The sequence below is a fragment of the Corylus avellana genome, chromosome 11, assembly GCF_965113065.1.
Source record: "Corylus avellana chromosome 11, dhCorAvel1.hap1.2, whole genome shotgun sequence".
In the NCBI taxonomy this organism is placed as follows: domain Eukaryota; kingdom Viridiplantae; phylum Streptophyta; class Magnoliopsida; order Fagales; family Betulaceae; genus Corylus; species Corylus avellana.
Window position 1 is genome coordinate 18,831,906 of NC_142500.1, and position 12,358 is coordinate 18,844,263.

Consider the following 12,358-nt stretch of genomic DNA (forward strand, 5'->3'; position numbering starts at 1 on the left):
GATCTAGACGTGCGCACGGCGCTGTCGTTCTCCTGGGGGACAGAGTCCACAGTTGCCTCAAGTGAGGGCCCACGAGAAAAGAGACTTGTACCCTCGCTGTGACGATATTTTCCACCACCCCCGTTGATCCTTTGACACGTTGAAAATTAGATTAAGCAAATAGAGAAAAAAAACAAAGAAAAATCAACGGATTTAAGTAATATTAATGGACATGATTAGAACACAAGCCCGGTCAGAATAGCAGGCTTAAGCGTTCTATTTTGAACGTGTAAAAGCAGTTTAAGGACAAAAAGAGCACACTGGTTGTATTCTGAAATTCAACTTTTGCGTGTAGCTGATGTTGATTTGTTGCCTGCTCTTTAATGAGTAGTGTCGGGTTCGTTTGTTAATCTGTATATTTTTTATTTTTTATTTAAAAAAATTGTTTTGATGTTTTATATTTTAAGTTATTTATTAATATTTTTGTTTTGAATAATGACAAAAAATAAAATAAAATTTGTTATCAGCTTCCACATAACTGTTTTGATCGTTAGCATGGTTGTTAAACTCTATAGATCTTTCTTTATCGATTTAAATTTTTCGTGATATTTGTTGATTTAAACACAAGAAAAACAAAAATACAGAGGAGGGAAGAACGGCTTCGCCCCCTTGCTTATCCCTCTCCCTCTTCTTCTCCTAGTAGTAGTGCTCTGTCTTTTTTGCAGTCTCTTCCTATCTCCGTTTTGGTGTCTTTGTTTTATATGATAGCCTCAAAAAAGCATGTTGAAGCTTTGATATTATAAACAAATAATAATATTTTTCTTAAAGCATGTTGAAAGTCTTTATGCAAATTTTTTTTGACCTTATTAAAAAATATTTTTGGCCTTAATTTTTTTTTTTTTGGGTCTTACAAATCTGAGGCTCTAGACGCCAGCCTAACTCACCTAGCGGTTGGGCCAGCCCTGTTTATATCAAATTTTTAGATCTAAATATAGTTTTTCATACTTAGATCTATTTGACTCGGCTGACTTCTCTATTTTCCGTTGCTTATGCGCCGATCAACCAATTGAGTCTTGCATGTCGGAGCGTGTTTCTCGTGTATCGACGCTTGGATCTCACAAGTCAAGTCATGTCTTCACCGGGATGTCTACAATGTCGTACTCTTCTGCTGCAGCTTCTGGTGGGGTTTTGTTGTTTTTAGTTTTTGCTTTGATTTTTTTTTTTTTTTTTTGTTCTTTTTGTCGTGACCCTTGGGTCGAGGACGTGAGTTGTCTTATGACCTTTGGGCCGATGTGGATTAGATCGGTGTGAGGATTGTCTCTCACGGCCGAAAAATAAGTTTTGGAAATTTGAACTACCAATGTCTTACATTTAGTTTACCCGGAGCAGATTTGTTTCATAACTGAAGTTGTACATGGGTTAGCAGAAGCTAATATCATAGATAAAATTTGATTGTAATAATTTTGTGATTATATCTATGACTTCGTAATTTTATAACACTTGGATATGTTTTATCAGAGCTTTATACTCTGTGATGTAAAAGTTAATTATGCTCTTAATCTTTTATTAATGGAATATGAAAATTCTCCATTAAAAAAGAAAAAAAAAATTCAAAAAGTATCGAATAATTGGCCTCTTGCTCTATGCATTTAGTTTCGCTTATTGAAAGGTAATTTAAATTCAAGGGAAATGAAAAAAAATATATATATATTATTATTATTATTATTTGAGATGATTAGTGTTTTAACATCAATCATTGAGATTTAGATTTGTTGAAATTTCGTATTCCAATTTCAAAGAACTTGGACAAGAAATAAGAGAGCATATAAGACCTAGCAAGTTCCTAATTGCTCAAGAAGTGGAGCCTACTTGGTCGACATTCTAAAAATTTGCACCACTCTTTCTTTGTTTCTCATATTTTGACCCAATTTTAATAAATTCCAAGAAAAATGTGAGTGGTGATAATTGGATATTGGAAAAGAGTAGCTTGGGAGGAAGGGAGGGAGGGTGTGTTTAAATTAATTGGACAGAAAATGTTGGTATTAAATGTGAAATGGACATTTACTACTACTTAGTAGATGATGTAAACATTTGTCGGGTCTACACCTGCCATTCCCTCAATCAAAGCTTGGTCATATCAAACCTCATTTTGTGGCTGCTGATTTATGTAATTTTTGTTTTTCTTTTTAATGATGCTATTGTGACGTAGAACTATGCTCACTGTGAAGTATAAATTTTTAACAATTTTATTTTTCGAGTCGTTAATAATTTAGATAACAAATATGAAAAAATTAATGTAAAATTTACTTGTTCAAGTGAGTGGTGGGTTCTGTAAGGATTAATAATCCGAAAAGCAAATTATTGGAGATTCAAATCTATTCATTGTTGCTTATATATTTTAGAGATACATATAAAATGATTAACCAAAAGGCTAAAAAAACATGTTTATCTAATTCAATCAAATGCATTTTTCATTTTAGTCAAGTGTTTCTCCAAATGTGGAGAAGCACTGTAGAGCAATGTATAAGGGTTTTGTATTTCTCTCTCTCGACTCTCTTTTCGTTCTCATTTTTTTTTTTTAAAAAAAAAAAGGCTATTTTCGGGATCATTTTTGACGAATTCAGATCGGGCGCAATGAAACTGCTCACTGTATATTATGTAAGAGTATTCTCAAGCCCCATTTGCTTGAACAGGTAAAAATTTAAATTGTCCGAACATTTGTCTAAACAAGATGAAACATCCTCATCGCAGCCAATCTCTCCTCCAATCTTGGCAGCTTTGTTCAAAGTCGGCCAAATCAGTGCCTAAATTACATCGTGCAAATTTTCGTCTTTATTGAAATGTCAAATGGTCCCAGACTCCCAATGCCATTTGTTTCTTTTTGTCATTTGTGTAGTTTTGTTTGTTTTCCTTTTCTGGGTTGGTTTCCGCTTGTGCAAAGCATATACCATAAACATAATCTCGTTGGCTGCACACGGTGAAGCTAAAAAGGCACACATTTTTTCATTGTAAACCATCCCATAGATATAACACTATATAGATCAATTTTAAAGCGACCCATTTAATTAAACGAGTTAGACTCGTCAACCCCAATTCACTAATTTCGTGTTAGATTTGTGGGTCATGTCAAAAATTATCGGCACTGCATAAAAGATTAACAAAGGAAACTTTTTTGCAGAATGCGATTAAACCAGTAAACCACAAAGCTAATCATTTGTAACACTTGATGCTTTGAGTCCCTCTGGGAATGGGCAACTACATTTTCTAACCAAATATACTGAGTCATTGGTATGGAGAAGAAAATAAAACAATACAAAAAAAATTGGATCTTTCATTTATTTTTGTTGCACTACATGCCACAACTGATCTCACCAAATTTTGCACTAACATATGACAAAAATTTCACAAAACTTAATTCATAAACATATCAAGTATGAAGCCCCACTCAGTTTGGTTTACCAATCTTGGAGTGGAGGAAACTTATGTGAGCAAAGAATTCAAATGGGGAAATGTGTTACCATAATCAGCAGAATATGACTTTCATTTCTGCTCTGGATCCTGTGACTCTTGAGGTTTGCAATCGGTGCACGCCGTAAAAGCTGGAGGAGGGAAGTCAGAAAGAGTAACCCTCAATGTTTGATGCTTCTCATCATTGGCAGGAACATGGAGCAGAGCATCCATGATTAGGATGTCCCAATCACGAGGCCTGAGAAATGAAAACCAGGAGCCGTCTGTGGAAGAAACCCAATGGCTCTGTTAATGAAGTAAACAATCAAGGAAATTCAAGCGATATAAGCAGCTGAAATCATGAATTGTACAGAAGAGTCGGGATAACTTCCAAACAAAAGCTTTTGCTAGCACAAACTTTTATTAAACAGTAAGGAAAAGGTCATCAGCACTAGTAAAAAAAAAACAAAAACATTATTTTGAAGGGGACTACAAACCTCCATCACGAACTGCCTTCACATGGAAGACTCCCGAGCCTTGCGGTCCAGACACGGGAAATGTGCAAGACACAGAATGCCGTTTATGAGCTACAGCGAGTGATGCATTGTACCATGGACCCCTTAAAATAGGTTCCCCAATGGCATCTATGACTGCCTGGTTCTTACTGGCTTTCTCCAAGGCCTTGCTGCAAAAATTTTAGGCAAATGATTAGCAACCTTGCCTTATTGTCAACCTTTATTTCCTCACACCTTTATCACTTGAGCAGAAAGTATTAATATTATGTAATGTGCATCTCAAGCCTGTACTTTAGTTCCAACTAAATTTGGGTCAACTTCATGTAACCTTTTTCAGTAAATTGGGGTTGTTACATATGTCTTTTTCCACCATTCTGCCATACTAAAGATCATACTCTCCCTCACCTCCTCCTTTATCTAGCCTTCAGTCTAATCAGTGCTCCAGTACCAGACTCATCAATACCAAGCCCTAGTTCTAGGATCTTCCCCAGGTTGTCAAAAGACCTTGGTATATATATATATATATATTCTTTTTTTTTTCCTGATGAGTGGTAAATATATCTGAGCCTAAAATTTAACGACGAATATGTCACCATCTGTCAAAATGATTTAACATTTTAAAGTGCTCAAGTCTAAGGATGACTAAATCATTAGTACAATATAGTCTCTTACTAGCGCAGAGAAATTTTCATCACAGCAGCACCTAAAACAATTGGGTACACCTTGCACAGGTGAATGACTGTAAGTCTTCATCATTTCTCCATTTTTTGAGCCTCTTGTTACCAATAAATGCTATATCCCAAATCAATTGCTAATGTCTATCATAAAGGTACCTGAAGCTCTTAAAGACATCTCAATCACAGTACAAATCCTTAATAGATTCTTTAGTACATTATTCAGTACACAAGTTCAATCAAGAAACTCAAGAGAATTTTGTTTCTTTTTCTCTATTTGGAGGATATGAGGAGGAGAAAGAGTGAGGAACTGATGACACCAATAAATAATATAAAGGTATTTTTGAGATAAATCCGTGAGTCAATGTGCCAAATCAGATCATACCTTAATTTTATTTATTATTATTTTTTTTAACTGCATAAGTTCTTCAAAAATGTGAAATAGATCCTTCCGTTGGTTTTCGGTCCGAAATAGTGCCGTCCGTTAGTGTCACGTCAACAATTTTTTTTTTTTTTTTTTTTCACATCACATTAAAATAATATTTTTTAAATAATTTAACTAAAAAATCAAATCTTAAAAAAAAAAAAAAAATTAAAATTAAAAAAGAAAAAGAAAAAAGGGTGGCCACCAGTAGGGCTGCCACCCCCAACCCCCCTGGGGTGGCTTGCAGGCCACCCAAACACCCATGGGGTTATGGGCTGAAACCCATGTGGACAGGTGGATAGCGGATGCGGAGCGGTTTTTAACCGCCTACTTAAACACCCCTAGCCACCAGCAAAGGCTCATGCATACAGAATCCATGGTAGAATTATTGACCAATATGCTCAAACATTCACAACACAACTTTGTGATTTCAAAATGGGAAGCTTATAAAGCTGCGGAAAACATGGGCAAAGAAAATAATGCAACGTCTTCATATGAGGCCCTCCTATGTCCATAGCACCTCATTGGTATGCTATAAAACCCAAATAAGATGGGTTCCTATGAGTGAGCAGCAGGTCATATAAGCACCATCATAAGATTATTAACAATGTGATTTGCATTTCTACTCTCTTCTGACAATGTTCTAACAAATTTTATTCCAATGTCAACAGATATTCAATTGCTGGATATAATTGACCAACCAAGGAAACAAGTACACCAGTCATCTAAACGTTTATAACGCTAGCAAAAAGCCCCTTCTAGTTAAATGGCTTAAAAGAATCCCAAGTCCTGATTTCAAATGTTCAATATCTCCACCCTCATGTGCACATGGTTTCAGGTTGGGAAAAAAAAGGGGAATGGGTTTGTAGAAAGATAGAAATAAACACTGAACATATGAATAGCAAGCTTTTCGGGTCTTTATATCACTAAATAGCCTAAATTTATGAAAGATAAAAGCAAAAAATTCACAGAAGAAACATTTTTTTACTAAAATATCTAATGCAAACCATGTCTAGTTTGATATTAACCATTTAATCAACAAAACTCCTAGTTTCTTAGATGCAAAAGACACGCCTAAATACAATGTCACATACCTGCTACAGCTACTATATATAACAAGGTCATCCAAAGCACTCAAACCAACGCCACCCGTTACAGTAAACAAAACAAAAGTCACTGCCTTTCGACCCAACGACTTGCTCTTCCCTTCATGGTCAGACTTTGCTGAGCTGCAGCACAAAATCTTATTAGTTATGTATCATTGAGCTAAACTTCCCAATTCAAATAATTGAGTAAGTATGAAACCTTGATTTCTTTGAACTTACAATTCATCTTACATGATCTCAAGACAATTATACAGAAAATGGGTCTCTTCTCACAAAATTCAACCTCTCAACTCTTCAAATGCACCCTCCTCTTCCCATTTTCCATTTATCTTAAGTTAAAACCTATCATTGGTTACTCGGGGACAATAAGACACTAAATTTAAATAGTATAAATGCCTTTTTAAAAAATAAAATAAAATTCCTCATTTAAAAAAGAAAGAGAGAATAAAACACCCTCCACTCAACTGAGCCTAACAGAGAAACATCAAACCTCTTTCCTTCATTTTTCCCTAATCAAAACAAAAAAAATAATAATAATAGGCCCATAATAAAAAAGAAAACATAAAAAAGGCACAAAATCATCATTCCCTAGCCTTTTTTCTCCCTATTCTCTGCTACCAAACAGAGTGACGGTAAAAATCTAGTTGGAAAGCTGTCAAAGAAAGAAACTTGAAGAACCCAGATCAAAATAATTCCACAAAAGAGGTTCAAATACAGTAAAAACTCTTAATTTGATCTATTAGTACATGATATTCACAACTAATCTACACCCAGCGAAAAACAATAAGAGGGCTGGCAAAGTATTGTGTACCTGGAAAGCTGTGACGTTGGGGAGCTTTTGAACAAGGAAATTAGTCTCCTCCCTAACATTTCCCTGCTTTTCTCGCACCCTGTTTGCTGCCCTAAACCCTTCCTCTTCTTGTTACGTGGTGCACCGCTTGCCCAACCAAAAGCGGCAAAACCCGGTTCAGGTTTTGTTGGACAAGTAACAAGTTACTCTTTTTTTATTTATTTTTATTTTTTATTATTTTGTGAATATTTTGTGAAGATGAATTTGATATAAAGTGATATGGAAGACTGTATTTGAGTGGAGTCATGCCACGGACAATGTTTTTCTCTAAATTAGGTTGAATGAATTTTTTTTAATTTAATCTATAAAAGTGATATGTGTCCCTTGAACATGTGAGATGCACATTTTTTTTAATAGTAAGGACAAAGTTAGAATGACTTTTATTAAAAACACATATTACATGTTATTAAAAAAAAAGATACATGTCACTTTTATAGACTAGATTGTGTCCATGTTTAACTTTTGATTTGTTTAATTTATTTTGAATATGAATCAATTTTGAGTGTATTTTTTAGCTAAATAATATGTTCAGACTATTTTTTTTTAAATAAAACTTAAACTTGTTTACGAGAATTAATTTATTCATTCTTTGTATAAAATAAATATAATTATTGTTTATATTTTCCATAAATCCATACCAATAATTAGTAACTTCATTCTTAGATAAATAATTTGTATTTATAAACTTGTAAAAATTAGCATCACCAACCTTATATTTGTAATAAATCATATAATTTTTTATTTTTTTGTTTTTATCATGAAATCTCCTAGAGAAATTAAATCTTATAAAACCTTAAACAATTCAATATTGAGTTTATATGTATATATACTTTCATTATATACACTAATACACATAACACACACTCTAAAAAAGATTTTGTTTTTCTTCTTGTTAAAATACTTACAATGTTCTCGTTACAAAGTTAAAAATAATGTAGAAAAATTATACAAGTTAGAGCCAAATTTGTATCTCTGTTCTTAAAGCACGAACAGTAGATGCTCTATATGTCATTTTCTTATGTTTAAGGAAAATTTTAAAAAATTCACTCATATCAAATTCCCTACATCAAGGGTTTGCTAATTTTCCAATGTCTTTTCTAAACATTATTTTAATATAAGAATTTCTCTTTCCTCTTTCATCTTTCATATTTTTGTTTTTAATTGAGAATTGTATTGAAATTTTGTAAAAAAGTGAGGGTAGATAGAGAACTTGTATTTTGTGAAGAAACAATATTTTAATAGTATAAGAAAAGGTAAAGAAAACTATTGTAAAATATATTTTCATAGAGAAACAAAGAATAGTTTTGTACCATAAACTTAAAGAAAATCAAAGAGAAACTGCTGCGCTCTTACAACCCCCCCCCCCCCCCACAGACTTCGGACTTGTCATGGGCTAGTATAGGGCTTATAGCTCTGTTTTCAAGACACTGGATTCATTTATGCTAACAAAGCTCACAGAAATCAGGTGATTTGGTCCCTGCCAATCCAGACAAGTAAGACTCGGTGCAAAAATCTCTTAGAACACTGATAATTCCGATATACATAGTGGCAAAATTTGCACAATTTGAAACTCATTCAATATTGATTCTGATATATATATATATATATATAACATCCACATCTCACCATTATACAAATCTACATCTTGGAGACAAACCCAATAAAATACTCTGCTTCATCCACCCCTCCTCCCTTCTCCTTCCAAGGATCCTTAGCTCAAATTAGAGCGCCACTCAAGTCTATCTAAGAATACATATACAAAAAATGACAAATATACAGAGTTTAACAAGACCAGCCTCCAAACAATTCTCACTAACCATGTATGTATATGACCATGAACAGCAGCAGATGAAGAAGAACAACCATCAAGGTGGTTCTGAGACAAATCTCTAGCTTCTTTCATCTCCCACCCAGTTGTTCTTCTCCTTCGGCCCAGTAGGACCTTCCTCCCCATATAGCTCCACTGGAAACTTGTCAAATATGTTCTCCACTGAATATCGAAGCGTCACAGGCAATACATTGATTATCTTATCCAGCTCGGTTCTTGAATCGTAGACAATAGTCGGACCCCACTCTCTCATAAACTGCAACCAAAATGGTTCTGTAACAACCTCATCTCCAAGATACTCTGATGAAACAAGGTCATAATGGATGCTTGAATCCACATAAAAGTCACTTCGAGCACAATCATTTCTCACTCCAACTCCAAGCTTTGAGGACCCCTGGATATAGGTTCCTGGATGAGGGTAACTTGCATGCCCACTTTTTGATGAGTAAACAATAGCTTTATTTCCCTCTATGTACTCTAAATCATAAGCATCCACCCAAACACCACCGCTGTGCTGTGAGAAGTATATACTCCAAAGCTCACCCGTGAAGTTGCAAATGCGGAGTGTGAAATGCTCCCAGTCACCCACATGCTGTCCGATCTTGCTAAGAGCAATATTCACTAACCCAACTTTAAGTGTAACCGGCCCATTGAAGGGGCAGAAAACCCACATTGCAATGTCAGTAAAAGTACCACCTAGAGCTGGCTTTACATGAACATAAAGTTTTGCACTTTCCAAGTTACCATGTTTGACAAGCTCTCTCTGATCACCACCCGGCAAGTCAATCCAAAACTCCCCATCATTTGTTCCCCCGACTGGCAAATTTGAGCCGCTTGCATCAATAGCCTCACCATATAAAATGCCAGCTCTGAACAACAGTGCTCCATTTTTGAAAAACCATGAGAGGGAAGACGGCAAGAAGAGCTCTTCAGGATGAAAAAATACAGTGGGTCCATAGTGGTGGATTAGTGCATGAATCTGATCATTGTTTGGCATTGCAGGTAAAATAGGATTTAGATTCTTCAAGCAAGCAATATGCAGATCTTCTCTAGTGTCCCAGTAGCCACTGCAGAAAAATGTCCCTACAGAAACTCCTCTCCCGAGCATTCCCCGGTGCAAGGGCCTCGTTTCCCAAACTTGAAATGGAAAATTTGGAAATTTAGGACTAGCATCAAATATGAGGCGGTTACTTTCGCATTTGTCTGTTAGGTCAGCTCGAATACATCTTACTTCATCCAACTCAGGCTTGTCTGGCTTATTCGTAACCAAATATCCCACAGGCTTGTAACCCTCAGGTGGCTGAGGTAGCCAAACATAACCACAGCCATCATACTTTCCATCACTCCCCTCATCAGAAGTCCATACTAAGGCATAATCAAGGGGCTTTTGAAGAGCTGGTGACTTATCAGGGTCAAACGCATTGAAAGTTTCTGGCAGATAAGTACCTACTTCCCTAGCCACAAGAACAAATCCGCGTAAAGGCTGGCTGTTAAGTTGGCAGTAGTGGCCAAGGCAATAGAATCCATCAGGTATACCCACTGGTTTATAAAATGAAATACCCTTCTTATTGTCTTGCATCAGATCATAGCCCCAAATGTATTCAATCCTGGTAATTTTCATAACTTCTAATTCTCCAAGACTTATTCTTCCAGAAGCAAAACTTCCACCTAAGAAGGCAAGCAAACAGTCAAATAGATTAACAAAGCAAGCTCAATTTCCGTAGTGAAAAGAGATTAAAATGCACAATAACCTTGAAACATGAAATCAATAGATATGTGTTTGAGCATTTGTGTGTGAAACAACGCCAATCAAGTACAAAGGATTCAGAAGTGCCAGCCAACTATCATGATGGATGTTTCTGGGTTTAACCAACTTGAAAAATAGAAAGAGGTTATGGCACAACTAACAGACAAAAGCCAAAGTGCTGGAACAATCATGTTCTAAGAATAAATTTACAAAACAAAGAACACAAATCCAAAGTCCAAATTCATAGCATGTAGGAATATACCAAAGAGTTTACAGTTCCCAAAAGGACACCTTCTCCACTAGTTTCGATAGACCAAAATGTACCCATCAAGGAACATAAAAAAAAAAATTAAAAAAAAAAAAAAAAAAAAACTCATAAGGAAAAGAGATAATGAAAAAAAGAAAGAAAAAAAATCGTAAGATCATTTCGATTTTATAGAACCTTCATAACTAAGAATAATCATTGCACGGTACCAAAAGTACAACTTGCATGAGAAAAAAGAACAGATCAAAAACCGCTTTCCATTATTATGTATATAATCAACTTTGAATATCTTTTCCACAAAAGCACACAAGTCAACAACGATATAAGTTTAAACATGTTCAAGTACGCAAGTAGCATACCGAGTACATGAGTTGGCATTTTCCTTTTTCTTTTTAACCCTCAGGTAAGCTCAACTACAAAGATAGCCTACGGACAAAATTATACGAACTGCCTTGCCAAAGGAAAGAAATACAGCTGGAAAATGAACAATGAACAAGGCAAGGCAAAAGGCCAAAGGGAAACATTACTAATCAAGCTCAAGCTCAAACAATCAATAAAACTTCAGATTGACCCCTCATATAGCAATTCAAAGAAATTGCACGGTTTTGATCATTCGATCCATTTGAGCAGTAGAAATCTGATGAAGCAAACAGTAAAGTCGAAAACATTGACAAACCACTGTTACCAGAAGAAACAAATGTCACCAGGAAACAACTTCAACCCATGATCCACTCCCACAAGCAAGCCATAATCTAACGAAATCCAGAAACACCCATTAACCAGAAAAGCGAAACCCACAACCGCAACTGACCCAAAACACATATCCATGATTTACCAGAAAACTAAGCAAAACCCACATTTTATTTCACAAAACAAATCAACGCTAACAAAAAAATTTGACCCAAAAGCTCGTACCTTCCGGCCATTTGGGAATCGGAGCTGGCAGCGAGAAAGGTTCGGGCTCAGCAGGCGGTGAGAAATCGGTGACTGTGTTCCAAGAAAAGCACTTGCACCCAAACATCATCGCCAAAAGCTCTCTCGCATACAAAAGAACCTTAAATAAGATGGCTTTCAAAGCTTTGATCTTTAAGGCCTCTAAACCTGATCGGAGTATATGGGTGCGTGGAACTCCCAGCATATTCCAAAATACTTAATGTGATTGGAGATTTGGAGGGTCAGATCATTTAGTGGGACCCTTTTCTGTATAAAACAGAGAGATGTTTCCTTTTCCCTTTCAAACTCTGTTTTTTTTTAGGCTTGGGGATTGGCTTTGTTAGGTAATTGGGTTCAATATAATACATTCATTGGTTGCCCAGGGAAGACAAAAAAAAAAAAATCAATCACGTTGGGGAGTTTAGGTTGGGTTGGCCCTTGGCTCTTTGATGGGTGGCGTATAGCCTGTAGGCTGTTGGTATTGGTGGGTGATTGTAAATGATGAGGGGAATGATTTTTAAAGCTTCAAGTGGACACCTTTCCATCCACTCATAAGATGCCTGCACTAAATTCAACGTTTCTACACTACT

The 12,358-nt window shown here is 35.7% G+C and overlaps 2 protein-coding genes across 2 annotated transcripts; both read right to left on the reverse strand.

Annotated features, from left to right (window-relative positions):
• Window positions 1-3,278: 3,278 nt before the first annotated feature.
• LOC132165725 (cytochrome oxidase complex assembly protein) lies at window positions 3,279-7,113 on the reverse strand. The gene is made up of 4 exons (XM_059576398.2): window positions 6,957-7,113; window positions 6,134-6,268; window positions 3,924-4,111; window positions 3,279-3,710 (listed from the first exon to the last, which is right to left on the reverse strand). The coding sequence occupies exons 1-4, from the start codon at window positions 7,013-7,015 to the stop codon at window positions 3,520-3,522; spliced, it is 573 nt and encodes a 190-aa protein (XP_059432381.2). The 5' UTR covers window positions 7,016-7,113; the 3' UTR covers window positions 3,279-3,519.
• A 1,412-nt stretch (window positions 7,114-8,525) lies between these two features.
• On the reverse strand, window positions 8,526-12,079 carry LOC132166469 (hypothetical protein At1g04090). Its single transcript, XM_059577285.2, has 2 exons — window positions 11,751-12,079; window positions 8,526-10,491 (listed from the first exon to the last, which is right to left on the reverse strand). Exons 1-2 carry the CDS (start codon window positions 11,971-11,973, stop codon window positions 8,885-8,887), a joined length of 1,830 nt encoding a protein of 609 aa, XP_059433268.2. The 5' UTR covers window positions 11,974-12,079; the 3' UTR covers window positions 8,526-8,884.
• Window positions 12,080-12,358: the final 279 nt, after the last annotated feature.

Bases quoted from the DNA above. Each gene is read 5' to 3' on its own strand.
- LOC132165725 (XM_059576398.2), bottom strand. From the start codon at position 7,015: ATGTTAGGGAGGAGACTAATTTCCTTGTTCAAAAGCTCCCCAACGTCA. The intron at 6,269-6,956 runs GTACACAATACT...TTTGTGCTGCAG, and splicing joins CCAACGTCACAGCTTTCCAG to CTCAGCAAAGTCTGACCATG. The intron at 4,112-6,133 runs GTATGTGACATT...AAATTTTTGCAG, and splicing joins ATATATAGTAGCTGTAGCAG to CAAGGCCTTGGAGAAAGCCA.
- LOC132166469 (XM_059577285.2), bottom strand. From the start codon at position 11,973: ATGCTGGGAGTTCCACGCACCCATATACTCCGATCAGGTTTAGAGGCC. The intron at 10,492-11,750 runs GTACGAGCTTTT...TTGCCTTCTTAG, and splicing joins GATTCCCAAATGGCCGGAAG to GTGGAAGTTTTGCTTCTGGA.